The sequence below is a fragment of the Phoxinus phoxinus genome (assembly GCF_949152265.1).
Source record: "Phoxinus phoxinus genome assembly, chromosome: 24".
NCBI classification, from domain to species: domain Eukaryota; kingdom Metazoa; phylum Chordata; class Actinopteri; order Cypriniformes; family Leuciscidae; genus Phoxinus; species Phoxinus phoxinus.
Genome location: NC_136899.1, coordinates 3,955,460 through 3,974,145, shown reverse-complemented (window position 1 = coordinate 3,974,145; position 18,686 = coordinate 3,955,460). Strand labels below are relative to the sequence as shown.

The 18,686-nt window shown below is 39.9% G+C and overlaps 2 protein-coding genes across 2 annotated transcripts; one reads left to right on the top strand and one right to left on the bottom strand.

Annotated features, from left to right (window-relative positions):
* Window positions 1-9,627: 9,627 nt before the first annotated feature.
* On the top strand, window positions 9,628-14,187 carry LOC306992300 (receptor activity-modifying protein 1). The gene is made up of 6 exons (XM_079601003.1): window positions 9,628-9,874; window positions 10,114-10,149; window positions 10,991-11,053; window positions 11,131-11,160; window positions 11,246-11,393; window positions 12,375-14,187. The coding sequence occupies exons 1-6, from the start codon at window positions 9,820-9,822 to the stop codon at window positions 12,616-12,618; spliced, it is 576 nt and encodes a 191-aa protein (XP_079457129.1). The 5' UTR covers window positions 9,628-9,819; the 3' UTR covers window positions 12,619-14,187.
* Window positions 14,188-14,275: 88 nt separating this feature from the next.
* Window positions 14,276-18,192, bottom strand: LOC306992294 (UDP-glucuronosyltransferase 2A2-like). Its single transcript, XM_079600994.1, has 2 exons — window positions 18,045-18,192; window positions 14,276-16,113 (listed from the first exon to the last, which is right to left on the bottom strand). The coding sequence occupies exon 2, from the start codon at window positions 16,105-16,107 to the stop codon at window positions 14,503-14,505; it is 1,605 nt and encodes a 534-aa protein (XP_079457120.1). The 5' UTR covers window positions 16,108-16,113; window positions 18,045-18,192; the 3' UTR covers window positions 14,276-14,502.
* Window positions 18,193-18,686: the final 494 nt, after the last annotated feature.

Genomic DNA, 18,686 nt, shown 5'->3' with positions numbered 1-18,686 from the left:
CTTTCAGAACAACTTGGAGGGCAGTCTTGACTGATTTAATTTCCCTCTCCCACACTCCTCCGAAGTGAGGTGCGTGAGGTGGGTTGAATTGGAAGGAAATTTTTTGTTTGGCTAGTTGGTCTTGGAGTGATGGTTCCATTTCGGCAAAGGCTTCAGAGAGCTCACGCTCTCCCCCTCTGAAGTTGGTGCCTCGGTCGCAGATGATCTCAAAGGGCTTTCCTCTCCTTGCTATGAAGCGTCTGAGGGCTAGTAAAAAGGAATCTGTGTCCATGCTGCATAACAAGTCGAGATGTATGCATCTTGTAGTGAGACATTTAAATATTATGCCCCATCTCTTTTCTTGCCGTCTGCCAATTTTGATTACATAGGGACCAAAGCAATCAACTCCCGTGGACCAGAATGGAGGTTGGTTAATTCTCAGACGGGAAGCAGGCAGGTCCGCCATTTTAGGTACAATGGGCTTGCCACGCCATTTCCTACACTCAGCGCATTGTCTCTGGCACTTTTTTACCATCTGGCGGCCTCTAAGAACCCAATAGGTTCGTCTTAGCTCTGCGAAGACTCTTTCTGGACCTGCGTGCATCAGGCGGTTGTCAAAGTCTTGAATTAGCAGTTTTGTTATGGGGTGTTCTGGTGCCAACACAATAGGGTGAAGTGCATCCTCTGGCAGTGTTGCAGCTTTGCGTAATCTACCACCCACTCTTATCAGATTAAGGTGAGGATCCAAAGTTGGAGCAAGGGAGTATAATCGACTGTTTGAATGCACAGATTTATTGGCTTTAAGGGCATGCACTTCCTTAGGAAAACTTTCAGTCTGTGCACGTCTGAGTACAGCAGTTTCAGTCTCTATGCGTTCTTCGGCAGACATAGGGGGTGCTGCCGAACCATGCAGAGACTGATATGTGGTCCTGATGAGGTCATCCCATGATTCGCAGTTATCTACATCAAAAGAGGCATGACTGACTGTGACATTACCGCAGAATGCGGATTTACGGAGTTCTTCTAAATCTTCTACTGGCACTGCAGGATGGATTGGCCAGTGGTTTGGAGATTGGTGCAGAAATTTTGGACCTTGATTCCATCTGCAGGTGTGGGACAGATCTATGAGGGTCTTACCCCGCGTTATATCGTCGGCTGGGTTGTTATTCGAGTCCACATATTTCCAGTTCTCGTATCCAACGAGGTCTTGAATCTCTGCGATTCGCGTGCCAACAAACACTTTGTAGTTACATGACTCAGACTGTATCCAGTGTAGTACGGTTGTTGAATCAGACCACATGATTGTCTGTCTGAGGTTAAGTGTGAGTTCTGTGTTCAGTGTTTTGGCCAGCTGAGCACCAGACAATGCCGCGCAGAGTTCAAGGCGAGGAATGGAGAGTTGCTTCTTGGGTGCCACCCGTGACCTCGCCATGATGAATGCAATTTGGATGTCATCACCTGTTTCCACCCGTAAGTAGGCTACAGAGCCATATGCCTTCTCCGAGGCATCACAGAAGACATGTACATCGATAATGGAGGACGTGTTGTTGCATGCTGGTGTGTAACACCTAGGCATTGTTATTCTCTGTAGGTTAGGAAGCTCTTCTTCCCAAGCGTGCCATTCTGAGAAGAGGTCAGCTGGCAGAGGTTCATCCCAACCTCCAACCCTCTTCCATAGTGATTGCACCATGATTTTGGCCCTTGTGGTGAACGGAATGATGTAACCTAGTGGGTCATATTGGCTTGCCAGGATGCGATAGACATCTCTCATTGAGGTTTCCCCACTTGTTGACACAGGCCTGTGTTTATAACCTAAAGTGTCCTGGGAACAGTGCCACACTAGGCCGAGTGTCGACTCTTGTGGATCAGTTTTGTTTGAAGAAAGCCACCGCTCGCAGTCTACTGATTTGGCTTCGGCGGGTAGATGTGCAATCACATTAGGAACATTGCTAGCCCATTGCCTTATGTCAAAACCACCAGCTGCTAATAATGCTCTCATTTTGTCAACGAGTTTCTTAGCCTGATGCTGAGACTGAAGAGATTGTAAGCAATTGTCCACATAGAAAGACTGCTGGACAGACTCAACTACATCTTCATTGCCCTCGGTGTTGTCTCTGACATGTCTCTGGAGGGCATAAGTAGCGCAGCATGGACTACAGGTGGTCCCAAACGGTAACACCCGCCATTCATAGATGTCTGGGTTGCGATCTCTTTCCATGTCTCTCCAGAGAAAGCGGAGCAGGGGCTGGTCTTCAGGTAACAGCCTGATTTGGTGAAACATAGCTCGTATGTCTCCACTTATCGCAACGGCATACTCTCTGAACCTGAGCAGGACTCCCATCAGTGGTGAACCAAGAGTGGGACCAGGGAGTAAATTATCATTTAGGTTCATTTGATTGTAGGTGAAAGAGCAATTAAAGACTACCCGGGCTTTGTCATTGTGGAGCACAATGTGATGAGGAACGTACCATGAATTAACGGAATTGACAGCTTCTGAGTTGGTTATTCGAACTGCATAACCTGCCTCCTCCAGCTTGTGTATCTCTTTGCCATACACGTTTGCCAGGTCCGGATTATTAACAAGGCGACGTTCTGTAGCTCTTAAAAGAGCCATGACAGCGTTTGGTGATGAGTGTAGTGTAGCCGCGTCTCGCTTATGAAGTAATGGGGTAGCGTAGCGGGTTGCACCATCAACTGTAACATGCACCGTTTTCTCCTCCAACATTGCCAGTGCAGCTTTATCTTGTCTGGAGCGGACTACTTCTTTCTCATTTCTCTGTGGCAGTAGGTCAAGCTGCCACAACCGTTCAACATGTTGACGTAACTCTTGAGTAGGAGGAAGGAATGTGGTGTGGAGGCATGAGCTTACATTTGAGGGTTGCTGGAGAAAGGTTGTTGGTCCTTGAACTGCCCAGCCAAGCAGTGTGCGTACCGCTACAGGGCTACCAATCGGTCCCATACGGATTGGGCAGTTTGGTGTGATCAGCTGTGGATAATCTGATCCTATAAGTAGCAAAGGCTGCACTTTAGAGAAACTTTCCAACTGAATGTCCTTTAAGTGACCATATCTTCTTTTCAGTAAATTAGCGGGGCAAGACTGTTCAGCCAGGTTGAGCTCTTCAGCTGTGAATGCCCTTTGGATCTGATGTTTCACATTTGGGTGTGATATCGCAGATACCTCAAAGGAGACTGCATTTCCTCTTAGCTGAACAAGGTCTTGTCTTATTGTTCTGAGAGTCAAAGTTTCTTCTGATCCTTTCAAGCCCAGCTGTTTGACTGCTGCTGGCAGGATAATTGTTCTTTCCGAACCATCGTCTAACACAGCGTGTGTGTCCATGAACCTTTTACCACTGCGAAGTCTTACTGGGACAACTTTCAACATCACTCTGCCTGAATGACTGGCCTGGTCCAAGTAAACTTGAGAAGTGGCTGCGCTCACTGTGAGTATGCTTTGGGTTTCTGCAGCAACTGCAACTTCATGCAGAACAGGCAGGTGAAGTCCTCCACATGTAGAGCAAGCTTTCTTGAGCGTACAGCTGTCCTGTTTGTGACCGCGTCCACACCTCCAGCATTTATTTTGCTCTTTAATCCAGATTCCTCTTTCGGTGTGTCTCAACTTGCCAAAGGCTGCACAGGCATTGAGATAATGCTCATGGTTGTTGCAGTAGGGACAAAATGGCTTAAAACGATCTTGTTTTTTAGCTGTAGCTGCCATTTTAGTGTCTGTGAGGGAGCTGGAGGGCCAATTGATGACTTTACGTTGTTCACTACCTGTGAGAATTGTGGCTGCCTTAGCTTTGGGATAAGAAAGAGGTTTCTGCTCTCGCCGAAAGGGCTCTGTATGCGCTGGCCCTGTTACACGCCTAGATATTTGAATGGCCTGAGCTTTCCTTTCTAGCCACTCAGCAAATTCTGGCAGTGTGTAAGTCCTGGAACTGCCGCTCATAATGATGTGCTTGTTGAGACAGTACTCTATGAATGAGTCTCTGTAGCTGACAGGCAGTTTAGTCAGTAGAGTGTCAACGTGGGAGCCACACTGCAGTTCGTACCTAGAGGGTCCATCCATTGTGTTCAACATGCCCACCAGTGTGTTAACAGCTGCCGCCAAGTCCTCAAATCCCTGCGCATCACCTGGTCGAATAACTGGTGCATTGAGGATAGCTCTCAGCTCGCTCTGAATTAACTGTCTTGGTTGACCGTATCTCTGTTCAAGAGCCTGCATGGCACTGGTGTAGGGAAATGGGCAGTTGACACAACTCTTAGCTACCTGGTAAGCAGCAGGCAAACGTAGATGATCCAGAAGCACTTGGTATTTATAGTCCTCTGTTAAATGCCTGTGTGGGCCAAGGATGCTGTCTAGTCCTTTCTTGAGCATAAGGAAATCACTTTCTTTCCCTGAGGAGAAGACTGTCAATTTTGGTTTGGGTATGCCATATGAAGATGCAATGGCCATTTCCACCAGCCCAGGTGCCATAGGATTGACAGGATAATAATACTGCGGTTGTAATCCAGGCCCATGAGGTGGAGGCAGAGACAGTGGTTGATAAAGGCGTTGAGAATGCATCGCTGGTTGCGCTGGTACAGGCTGAACTGGAGCTGGCGCTATATGCTGGTACTGTGGCTGCAGTGAAGCTGGTGCAGATGGTACAGCAACTGGCTGACGTTGGGGTTGCACATAAGAATGTGCTGGAGGTGCAGCAGCTGATGGAGGCAGTGGCTGTATGCGGGCTGGTACTTGAGGATAGGCAGGCTGAACAGGCTGAGCAGCCGTGGGGGGCCATGAGTCTATTCGTCGGAGTTCTGCAAATGATCTCTGAGGCTGTGGCCCAGGCAGGGAAGATACACGAGCTATATTAGGTGGATGCATGATTGGTTGTGACTGCAGTTGCATGGAGGGCTCGTGATAAAGTGTTTCCTCATATTGTAGTGATGATGCTACAGTCACAGGGGGTTCTAATCTAGTGTTACTGAGTTCAACGTGAGGAAGACTCCCATAGTGTTCGTAAACAGGAGATTTAAATGCAAAAGATGCCTGTTTCGCACTGTCCATTCTGATTTGAATCTCTCTCATCTCGCTACTTAAATCCTTCCATCGGGCTTTTAAGTGATGCAGCTCTTCACTTTCGAAGTTTCTGTCCCTGGGAGCAGGAGTAATATAACCCCTATCAGGATCCTGGCTTGTATGGGATATTCCTGCAGCGACCTCTGCTGGTAAAGAATGAACATGACGTGGAAGTGGATAATCAAGCACATAATCCTCCAAGTAGGTGGGTACCCGCCGGGTACGACTCGGATGAGGATCTGGCACTTGTTCTCCCTCGTAGTAATCTCTGGATGTAGCCATAACGCAGCTGATGTCCCGATCCGGCTCGAAGGACCAATTTGTGGGATATTCTGCGCTCAGTGCGATGGTTGGGACTCAACTGGTCTAATTCTTCGGTTAGAAAGAACTGCAGCTACTCCAGAGTGAACGTGTCCATTCTAGATATTTATTAGGCCATACAATTGTAAGTTGTATACAGGTTTGCATGGATATACATCAAAGTGGTTTCTGTGAGAGAACAAATTAAGAATGATAAATATAAATGATAATATGACATGACAGAATATACACAGATAATGCTTGTATAAGTATACATGGAGAAGTTAAAGTTGTATGAAGTAATAGCAAAGTAGAGCTTATTGAAATATATATACTCTAAATGCAGCTACATTAAACAGACCGGGCTGCCGCTGCTACTGCTAACAAGGTGTCAGATTACAAAAGTGTGTGCGCTGCTCTAGCACTCTCGTGCGCTATTGTAACATATGCCGATAAGACATTGTATACATATTTTTAATCACCATATGACAACAACTCCCTTGAATAAACATCGTTGATAGAATATAACAGGATGACTCGTTGAATATATGAGCATTGCACCGCCGATTGTATGTATGTTGACACAATAACATTTCTGAGGAAAAATAAACTGAATCACGCTCTAACACTCTCTGAAAAACATCTACAATGACTTTAAATATTTTTACTTACGTAGTTATGAACGCACGGCAATACCACACAAATAAGAATTATTGATAAACAATGCCAGGATAACTCCGTGTACTGGATGCTGCCGACTGAACTTTTGCGCATACATCAGACAAGTCTGAACAAGTTCGACTCGCGCATGCGTGAGGCGGGTAATTTTGTACACATTGGTTAACAATTCATTTTAGGATTGATTTTAAGATATTAATATTGACATGTAAAGCACTACAGGGTTTGAAGCCAAAGTATTTAGATGAACTTTTAAAACTTTATGAAAGTTAGATGTCTCAGAGTCAAAACTTATGGATTGTTGGCTGTTCCAGATATAAAAGGTGACAGAGCTTTTGCAGTGAAGGCTCTAAAGTCTGTCAAAGGATATAAAAACTTATAAAGTTTTTAAAAAAAACTTGTGTATAGACTTTGCTTTTATTACTTTGTGAATTATTTTTGTGTGTTTTGGATCTCTTTTTATGTAGTGTTGTGTTTGTTTTATTATGTCTCCCTGATTGTTTATTTTGTGAAGCTCGTTTTACCTTTTGTGTTGCACTTTATACTATGTAGCTTTAAAAGTGCTCTATAAATAGTTTATTATTAGGCTAATATTATTCTTATTAAAATGTACATGAATTTGAGAATTTCTTTAGTTGTTTTTTTTTTCTTTTCATAAATACATTTATTTCAGTTTATTTCCAGGTTTAAATACAAAAGAAAATCTAAAAACGTTTAGTGTAATTTCATACTTTTAAACCTCACCATACTTGTTTTTGATGTAATGACAGTTTTTAGACTGAAAACTATACGATCAGCAGTCACGCAAATCTATTGAAAGTATTAATTTAAAGTATTCTTTAAATAGATTCATCATTAGATTAGGCTTGTTTTATTTATTTGAATTAATATGAACAAAAATTATAAGTTAAATCTCTTCTTTTGATTTGTTGACAATATTGAGTTTGTAGATAAAGTATGTCAATAAGCTTGTTGCATGTCTCTCGTGTCGTGTGTTAAGAATAACGATTCTCCGCTAAAAACATGCAACCTCACACAAATCAGCCGCATGTTGTGTGTTTAAATATAGACACCTTGGAGATCCCCTGACCGCACGTCTTGAGCGGATGCAAAATAACACCATTAACGCAAAAAATGTGTTGCAGATTAAAATGATGTTATGTTCTTGCGTCTTCTTGAATTTATAGTTCATTGCATTACATCATGTATGAAATTAGCTGTCCATTTCACTGCTTAAAGCATAAAAGCTGTTACTGCTACAAATGGTCAGCAAAAAGGTTCATATTTTTGCAATGAATTAATAGTTTTTGAATTTTTGAATTATGACAAAGCTTTATTTTTTTTGCAACACTTCATTGTGTCTTAATTTCTTACATTTTTTTCATTGTAACTTGTCTAGACGTATAGGATGAATTCAGGTTGATTTGGACCCTTTTTCATTTAAGATGACGAGGAAAAACGGTCTGAATTCACCCTAAATATTAACTAAAAATATATATTTTCCATATTCACTGGAATGGCTTAGTAGTCCTTCACCTTCAGCTAAATTTTGTCCCATACATGCAAGTGCATTTCATTATGAGTCTTAGCATCTTTCAACTGTTCAAATGTATAAAAACATGCAGTGTGCATTATGTGAAATGTATTTCCTCTCATAAGGTTTATGGGAAGTGTGTTTATTATTTATATAATCATGATGATATTGTTGCATGACTCTCTAAATGTTCCTGGTTGCATTAAGATAGAAAGCTTTATTTATATCAGAATCTGTGTGAATACGGTTATTTAACTGTGAACTATAGGTTAGACATAAGAGCAACTAAAACAATTACTGTTCATTTCATAACTTATTTTTTATTTCCGTCAGCAAGAGAATGAAACTAAATTAGCGGTGGCTATATGGCAATCCTCCCATCTATAGGCCTACAGTTTAAAAACAGAAACTGGGGGAAAGGTGTCAGTCTGAAAGGAAACATTTTTTTTTTTTTTTATGGAAGGAAAGAAAACCGCAAAACTCATAAGTTTGTGTCACGATATGCAGAGAGGACCCAAAAGGCGAAAAGCAGGTAATGTCTCTTTTTAATAGAAATAAGGCAAAGCCACTTTGGCAGATAAACAAAGGTTCTTCTCAAAACAATAATCAGAGAGACATTAAGCGGCAGGTCCAGGAGTCCCATGTGAAAACGAGGCCAGTGGCTCTGGTGAGGCGTCGGACCTCCAGTACTCTCCACAGCAGATAAACTGGGCAAAGCACAAGTCAGGTAATATATAGCAGCAGATATCTTCCAGACAGATTATAACAGGACATGACTAGATGAGCTTGACAAATTCTCAGTAGATAGAATACAATGATAAGCGACATAGCCTGCGTGACGGTCAACAATAATCAAACAAAGAAGAGTAAAAGAGGGCTAGAAATAGAGAGACTAATGACAGGGAATAGAGAGCAGGTGTGAGGATGATGGGAGAACGAGGAACAGCTGATGGGAATGAGTGCGTGATAATGGGTGTGTGTGAATGAGCGGAAGAGAGTGAGAAATAGGGAAAGGAAGAAACCAGCAGAGGGAGGTAGAGAAAGAAAAGGAGAAAAGAACCAGGATCATGACAAGTTTGAGTCACACTTCCCAGTCACAAGACAAGAGGCCAATTATACTGTGATTATGCAATTATAAAAATGTAATTCTAGTGCAATGAATTATTCACGAATCAAAAGAAGTGGTCTTTAAGAGATGTTTATTTATGTTATAATACAAGCATGTCTTTCACAGACAAAATGTATCATTTACTAATACTAAGTAAATAATAAAAGTTGATTTATAGTCATTTGTCTTAACATTGTAGCGGAATAGCGGAAACAAAATGTGTCTCCGAAACCCCGGTACAAAATTTATAACGTTAGCTAACATAGGGCGGAAATGTGCATTTACCACACTGACATTTACACGCTTAACCAATAATCTAACGATAATTAATAATCATATAGAATACATGTATAATCGCACTCTTAGAAGAAAGGGTTCGATCCTCAAAGGGTTCTGTCAGGCACTTCATAGAGTATGCACGCGGTGCTTCCCATCATGGGGATCAATTTATAGATTTTGTTTTAATTAATTTTTAATTTTGATCAAATTTCATCAGTTAAGCAGACCATGAATATATTTTTATCACAAAAAAAATCAAAACCTTTCTCCTTATTTAGAACCTTTGTACCATAAAGGGTTCTTTAAAATTGAGTCAAGAACCCTTGGGTTCTATATAGAACCCCATTGAACCCTTTTTTCTAAGAGTGTGTGCATGCAGAACATCGTGCAGATTTTTTATTCATTTTTACTTTTCAATACAAGGTGAAGTTTTGCATTGAATGCTAAAGAAACATATCTGATACTAAAACATATACTTACACCGTGAAAGTTATGTTGAAAAGCCATTTGAAATTAGCAGTGTAATCCTATAATTAAGTTGTATAATTCCCACTGTCCGCTGAGAAAACTCTTATTAGGGCAGGAAGGCAATTGCTCTGGCTCCACTATATGCACACACAAATCTGCACTCCTGTTTCCAGTAATGGAGCTCCAAAGAAATGTCTCATCCCAAACTATCCGTGAACTCCGAGAGGATTGTAATGGGTGTTTCCTTTAGACACACACACACACACGCGCACGCACGCACGCACGCACACACAGTCTCCCTGTGTCCCTCCCCTATTTTGTTTCTCCTGTTAAATGCTCCAGCCACAGGAAAGTCACGTCCATTGATTCACTTATCAGCTCACTATTGCCATTCTTTATTTGTCTTGCACTATGTTTTATCTCTCTGGACTACTTTTGCTGTTGCTGGATCCGTCTATGATCTGTGGTAGGAGATCTTCAGTCTAAGATTTTAACCATCTGACAGTGATGCCATCACTTTTGGACATTCAATATGTTATCCAGGAGACATGAAACCACATTAAGCCTTTCTTTTAACCGTTGACTTATGAGCTATCAAACTACCAACCTGATTGCATAAGAATAGATTCATCATAAGAAACATAGTGTTAACGAATGTCTGGTAGCAACATGGATGATCATTAAAATGTTGATTTCTATTCTCAGGTCAAACGACACAAGATGACAGAACAGCTTCTGGAGGTAAGGGACCAACTCAATGTCTCAGTTATTTCTGCACATAAACAGAGAGATAAAATTAAGACCTTTGCTCAAATCTCCTGCTTCTCACTTACTCTTCTCAGAAATCTCACATTCAGTGTTTCAAATCTGTAATCCCATGTGAGATATCTCAATATGAACTCAAACGTTTATTTTCTTTGATATGTTCAGCAGGTGAAACTCGAACAATTTGAATATCGTGCAAAAGTTAAGTAACTCAACTTAAAAGGTGAAACTAATATATTATATAGATAGACTCATTACATGCAAAGTGAGATATTTCAAGGCTATATTTGTTATAATTTTGATGATAATGGCTTACATCTTATGAAAATCCCAAATTCAAAATTGAAATATGTGAAAAGTTTTCATAAGCTGTAAGCCATAATTAATCATAAAAATTATAACAAACAGAGTTTCACCTGTATATCTCTATATATTTTTAGAGCATGTAAATATCTATTTTTATTTATTTATATATAAATATAATTTTAGGATGAGGCAAAGATTATAATTTAATAAAGTCTGATGAGATATGAAATAAAATATTTTTGATTATAATTTGGATGAAAGAAAATTGTATATTGCACTCAACAGTGTGGCTCTTGGCGCACTAAAATAATCTAAAATGATTTTAAGCTCAACAAATTAAACTTAAGTTTCTGTCAAAAAGATTTGAATTCTCAAAGATGGATTTGTAATTGAATACAGTTAAAGAGGAACAGCTAATGGTAATAGCTCTTAGACACTTTTATCCATTATTCACCCTATATGCATCAATTATAGAAATAGAAAATGATCCTTAATGTTCTTTTTTCTCCAGATAAGAGTCTCAGAGTCCAAACCGAAAATACACAGAAAGAACTAAATGTATCTTTAAGCAAGGGTACGTATGTCAGCATTATTTACACCTGCATCATCTCCTCGCGAGCACATTCATAATCACATTTTTCACTCTTTCAGAGACATACAACGTCACGTATGAGGACAGCGGTAAGAGAGTTTTGTGACACTTTAGTGAGCTATTAGACTTTAAAGATCGCTTGTGTCACTATTAAATGAATCTCCTGTGGCTCAGAGGATTTTCAGAATCAAGACTCTCGCTACAGACGCTGTTATGAGGAGCAGTTGAAGAATTATACCGAGGATATATGCTATGTGAGTTTCAATAACAACATGAGTGCACTTGGGAAAGAGAACTGGTGTAATATGGAGATGGTGATAAGGTAAGACCAACCATACATATTTATGTATATTTAAAAACCAAAGGAGCTGCAATTCTGAAACATTGCTTCGATGATGCTTTGTTGATTTATTAAGAAAGGACTTGATCTGTTTACCGTCATGTTTTTGTAAAAAAGTTTTTGCTTTTGATTGCTGGGCAAAACACTCTAAAATTAACCGTTTCTATACATCGCTTATCTACTGCACAAGCGCTACTGAGAAATGTAAAATGCATAGCTAACATGGCATATAGCCTACACAAAGAAAGGAAACGGTCAGAGAAACAATTGAAGGATGTGTGGGGAAGAGCTGAGCTAATCTTGAAACCTGATTGCTAACTCCTTATGACTGAGAGACCTTCTGGTCCATTAAACAATGAGAGACGTTTCCGTTTTCTACGTAAACATAGATAAGAGTGTGTTTTTGTTGTGAGCCAGAGTGATTTGAGTGATTTGTGCCACTTATGGACATTAAGTGCACTTTAAAAAACAGTAGCTTTAGCGTGTTGTGCAAAATTCTAATCTACACTATAGGCTACTATTCAAAAGTTTGGGGTCAGTAAAGACTTTTATACTCACCGAAACTGCATGCATTTAATCAAAAATACAGAAAACAGTAATATTGTGAGATAGTATTTCAATTTAAGACCAAAGCTGAATTTTCAGCATCATTACTCCAGTGTTCAGTGTCACATGATCCTTCACAAATCATTCGAATATGCGGATTTGCTGCTCAAGATCTACATTTCTTATTATTATCAATGTTGAAAATAGTTGTGCTGCTTCATTTTTATGAGGAACCCAGGATTATTTATTATTTGATGAAAAGAAAGTTCAAAAGAACAGCAATTATTTGAAATATGTCACGTTTGATCAATTCAATGCATTTACACCCGTCAGATGTGTGTGTGTGTGTGTGTTTGTACAGTAAAGCTGTTTTCTCTGTCACACAACTCACTTTGTATCTCTTTCTCCTTCTTCCAGAAGCTACAACAAGTTAACTGAGTGCATGGAGATTGTATCCAGTTATTTAAAATGCTACTACCCCAATCGTGTGGTGGAGCAGCTGTTCGTCAGGATACATCAGCAGTACTTCAGCTTCTGCAGCGATGAAGAGGATTTATCTGACGCACCGGCTGGAGTCGTGCTCTTAGCCACACTGCTGCCCATACTCCTCATACCCCTCATAGTGTACATTGTGGTCTGGAAGAGTAGTTTAAGGGACTGACTTTAGCAATTATCCCCCACCTTAAATGAGATAAAGTGATATTTCACTCAAAAATAAAAATGCTGTCATTACTTGCTCACCCTTATGTCATTCCAAACCTGTATGCATTTCTTTCTTCTAAAGAAGACATTTTGAAGTTGATGTCTGAACCCTAACATTCTTCAAAATATTTTTTTGTGTTTTGTAGAAGAAAAAAATCATACAATATTGAAACAACATGAGAGTGAATGATGACCCAGTTTTCAGTTTTTGGGTGAACTGTCTCTTTAAAGTCAGCTCTCGTGCTTCATGATGTAATTATTGTAAATAAAAGAGACGCATGGGTGTGTGATTTTTTCTACACATTTATGCCTAAGAGTCTGATTTATGATCATGTTATAAATATATTGTGACTCTGAACTATTAATTCTGAAATACAGAATGTTCAACATGTCCTGCTAGACTTTATTCAGGTGTTGTATATCAGTTTACAGCTATTTGTGAAGTTTCAAGAAAATGCATAGCAATTTGGTCACAACTGTAAAACTAAAAAAACATTAAACAAAATACTGGGGGACACTTTCCTCATTATGAAGCCTGCATTTAATGCATTATAAGGGTATTAGTATAGGCTACATTACAATGAATGCATAGGCATAATTATTCTCTTATAGGCTACATTATATATAATATAGGCTACAAGCATCATATAATTATATAAATATATCTTAACAACAAATAGTAGGCTATAGTAAAAAATATATATCTTTTTCACATTGAGATAAGTTTACCTTAAAGGGGTGGTTCAGACTCGAGTAATTTCAACCTAGGAAAAGCCCGTAAAAGTCTCGCGCGATCACCCAGTGTTGCTGAAAAAGATTTTTGGTATATTCAAAAAAATATTTATAATTTTTTTCCGAAGTGTTGACAACTTAGTGTTAACTAATAATTGTTGCAAACTGGTACTACCAACAAAATATTAGTGGATTCCTGGAACTGGGCGCCGTTACACTACATCATTGTGCATCGCTTTCTGCCAGGACTTTTACGGGCTTTTCCCAAATCACGGAAGTGACCTCGACGTCCGGGTTAGCGGTAGCATGAGCCATCAGGCAAGTGTTATTTAAATAAACTCCTGATATACTTACAAACTTTCCAATGCCTCGTTTTATCAGTACAGAACATATTTGTACTACTGTAGAAGTAATTGGTACCATTCCGGGCATTATTAGTGGGATAATTTACGAGATACAACCTTCGGATCCATTAGCGCCTGCACTCAGCCAATCGGCTGATATCTCTAAATAAGCTCTAACTTTAATAATGTTCAACCAAGGGAAAAAAAGCTTCTGAGGGGGTGTTTGGCTCGAGGTCATGGTGCAAAGGACCCTAGGTTGAAATTACTCTGAATCATTCTTTTAAGTTTAACGTATCATTACCACTTCATAATATCTATGGCTATTTAAAAAGAGATCTAGCCTTTTTTACTTTTACTAAAAGCAAACAAGCAGCACTTCTAAATGAGTATGAGCACATTATAAAGCCTTTTACAAGAAGACTGTATTTGTCGCTTTACTTTAAGCAGTAAAATTTTTTTTTATAAAATGTAGTAAGAATAAGATACTGTGCAGATCTTAAGCAATGCAAATATGAATATATATATATATATATATATTATAATCCATTATAAATCAAATGTATATTATAACATGGTGTTCATCGTTTGATATACATTATATACCCTAATTAAAGATTATAACCACACATTTTATAAATTGTTTTTATACTTATGCATGAGAGTATCCAACCATTATAATAGGAATAACCCTACTATACATTATAAATCCAGACTTCATAGAAAGTTTTATTATTGTTCATCAAATACTATTTATGTGCATTAATGCTTCACTCAAGTTTTGATTTCTTTCTCCTGCACAGACACAAACACAAATAGCGTATTGTAAGAATCACAGCGCCCCCTACTGTCAGCACCACTGCTAGCAAAAATGCCATTACGTCTAAAGAGTGATATGAGTACCAGGGCATCTTATAAGACTCAGTCCGTAAATGTGCTGCTCCCTTGTGCCGCATTACAAACTCTATCCAAAAGAGGGCGCTATCCTGAGGTGGTGTGGGCTGGTCTTTGTGTAACCTAGACAGTCGCTGCATGTTTTCCCTGTATGACGGCTGATGTAAAACTTCCTGTACTGCCGCCATAAAGCTCTGGCTGTCCAGTTTGGTAACGTCGAGTACTTTAGCGGCCCCTCGTACCTGGAGACGCAACATATTCTCGAATTGGTCAAAAAGCAAGGGAATCCCAACCACTGGGACACCATGGTAGATAGACTCATAAATGCCATTCGTTCCACCGTGAGCAACAAATGCACGAGTTTTCGGGTGACCAAGTAAATCGTTCTGAGGAAACCAATTAACCAGAAGAGTGTTGTTGCCCAGATTATGAGGACGTTCTCCTATGTGCCTCCATATGACTCGCTGGGGAAGCTGAGCAAATCCGGCAGCGATTTTAGACGTGATTTCACTAGGAAGAGCTTTCACGAGCGTACCTAGAGACATTACAACCACCCCGTGTTCACCTGAACCGTTCACAAACTCCTCCAGGTCTGGCGGTAATGGCTTGGAGGGTTTGCACTGGAAGCCTCCGATGTAGATGACGTTGGGCATGGTTGGACGCGGGAACTCGAAGATGAAATCCGACCTCATGAGCCAAATATCCGCACCTTGCAGCAAGTGGTAGAAATCAATTTCGGGTCCAAAGTAGCGTGCGACTAGTTTGTCATACTCTGGTCTGACTATGTACTGGTCGATGTATGTGTTCAGCACATAATGGAAGATATTCTTGACCCTCTCCCCAAAGGACATGTGGTTCGATAGTTGGCTCCCTGCTGCAGGGACGTATGAAACCGGAGAAGGTGCGACAACGAAGTGCCCTTCTCCACTCGTGATCCATCTCACATTGTACACCATGGGTAATCCGAGTTTATGAGCCACCAGCACACCCGTAGGCAGACCCGGGTCGGTAAGGACCACGTCGTAACGTCCCTCGTACAGTTGTTTCATCAGCACGGGGTTTTCGAAAATCTCCACAACCAGCTGACTTGCCTGCCGATGCATGTCGTAGAGACCCGTCAGCATCTGCCGATAGAACTGCACGAATGCAAGCGGGGATCCTCCACGTTCCTGGATCTTGAGCATTTCACTCAGGAACGAGATGAAGAAATCCGGCTGCTCGATGTTAATGGGCTCCGGGAGGGTCACGGTTACGGCCGCGTAGTGCGGGGAATCCTCCTTGACGTACCAGCTGCTGGCGGTACGCACCACGGTGACCTCGTGACCGCTGGAGTGAAGGACGCCAATCAGTATGTTCATGTTGACCCAGTGGCTTCCGTCTACTGGGAAAACAAGGATCTTTCCAGCCAGAGCGGAGGGAAGATCGGTGGCGAAGAGTACGGATAGAGCCAGAAGACAGTGTGAAGCTTTGAGGACCTTCATTGCTCCCTATAGTGCACATAAAAACACTAATGATTACAAGACAGATTTAAAGGGATAGCACCCAAATATGAAACTTCTGTCATTAATTTCTCATGTCGTTCCAAACCTGCAAGACTTTTGTTCATCTTTGGAGCACGAATGAATTTTTTTTTTTGATGAAATCTGAGAGCTTTCTGTCAGATTGAATTTAGGCTTTTGTTCAAGTTTAAACATTGATCATCGAACATTAACGGAAGCTCAGCCGAACCTGCTTGACGTGCGCGAGGAGACCTTTTGCTGAAGCTCAAGCGTGATGCGTAACACGAGAATGAACCTCATTGGTTCTCGCACGTCAAGCGAACATGCTTGAGCTTCTGTTTACCACAATTGATGTGTGCGTTGATGAACGTTTATATGTGAATAAAAGCCTAAATTCAATCTGTTCATCATATAAAGTGATCGTGTCCCTTCAGAAAATTTGGCTCAAAAACCGATCAATTGACCCTTCGCAGGGAGCTTGATTGACAGGTGATCTGACCAATCATACTTCGCCATCCGCCATTTTGTCCGACAAAGTAGTCAGGAGAGTTAGTAGATTAACATGGGAGGATTTGAGCTTGAGAAGCAGAGTACTGACGCCTTTCCGCGGTTAAAACAACATTCCTTCAGATGTTCATTCTTGTTTATTTGATGCTATAAATGAACTAGAAGGAAGAGATGATCGGTTCACGAGCAGCTTTAACTGAAGCTCTACAGCGATCTGTCAGACACATTAAAGAGCCACAAAATGGTATTTATTGTTTAAATTTATTTTTAAAAATTACCAAATTTGAAAGGTGAGACTTTGTTTAATATGTTTAATTACAAAAATAACCGAAAAGTAACCTCTGTCATGTCTGTCAGTGTGTTGTCAGTGTCCTCTCTGGCGTTAGAGCGGCGTAGCTTGTCGGACATAGCGACAGTAACTAAGGGGGGCGGTCTTTGGTAGTTGAGTAGCTGTCAATGGAGGGACAGAAATCGTTCAGATTTCATTCAAAATGTCTTTTGGTTTGGAACGACATGAGTGTGAGTAATTAATGACAGAATTTTTGGGTGAACTATCCCTTTAATATGACACAATGAAACTGTAATTTCATCAACAAAACTGTTTCTGTGTCTGTTTCTTCACAATCCAACACATTCTTTGGTAGCACTTTATAACAAGGTTTCATTTGTTTGCATTGGTTAACTAGCTACACTAGTTAACATGAACTAACAGTAAAAACTTCTAAAGCATTTATTAATAACAAAGTTTTATCTGTTAATATTATTTAATAGACCCGAGCTAACATAAACTAACAATGAATGGTTTTTTTTCATTAACAATAACAAAGATGAATAAATATTGTAACTGTATTGCTTTTATAATGCATTAACTGATGTTAACTAATGGGACCTAATTTATAAAGTGCACTTTATGAAGTAAACAAAGATTATTGGAGTAGCCAAATGTTTTACAAAATATTTCAGTCTTTATCCTTTAAAATATCAATGTGTTACCTGCTGTTTATTTGTAATTGTGAAATTTCCTAGCAAAAATCTGAGTGAAAAAAAATCCTACACCAAAGCTTTTCTTTTCAGTGTGTAACTCATTCCTCTACCCTGGAAAATACCAACGCATTCAGCTGAAAATACTCCATGCTTGAGTGCATGAACAGACACACTAAATGTTTCTAAAACCCTGAACAGGCCGTGTGATTCAAAGCAGATGTGACTTGCTAACCACTGAGGTTTTGCAGAAACATTGAATGTTGTATGAACTGGTATTCCTTCATGTGAAGCATGCAAAAGAAAAAAAGGCTTTTAGTGGACAACGTTAAAGTTCTTCATACATTTTAAGACAATTATACTGCAACAAAAACTGTACAATCCGATAGTAATATGGTAAAGGTTCTTGAAACTTAATAAAGCTCTTTTACCTTCTTCTTATGTTGCCTCTCCGCTTCTTTTTCTGAAACGAGGGTTTGTTCAGTCTGGTTCCAAGTCCAGATCGAGCTTTAGTGTTGCACAACAGTGGAGGTAATCCCAGGAAAATAGGCGTTGTTAACGCAGTGTGTTTGAGTTTGTGTGAGAAGCGTGTGCTTCTGTTTCACAAAAACCTCCCCCAGGACCTAAAGCAGAGAAAATGTATCCGAAGAGTTTTCAACATACGACAAAACAAATGCTATCTCCAGTATACATGTGTTTTCTGTTTTTCTCTGTCACGGCACAGTTCAAGGATGGTGGAAACATGGTTATTTGTTCAATGCTTTCAACAAATTACATAAAAAGTCAGCTCATTAAACTCCTTAGATATAAGAATAAAGTGTGAAGCATGCGTGACAACATCCTGAGAATGAAGTGAGAAGAAATAACAAGTCACATGTCATTTTTCAGACATGAGAAATATATCAAAATATAAAGAAATTCCATGTAAAAGGGATCATTCTATCAAACCATTTATTAAATATTATGAACTGCATGTTTTCACTCTGTGAATAAGTGCCTTATTTATGACTTATTTTGTTTTCTTGGGTTGAACAAAAGTTCAAGATCTAAGTGTTGTGCAATAATAGCAAAAA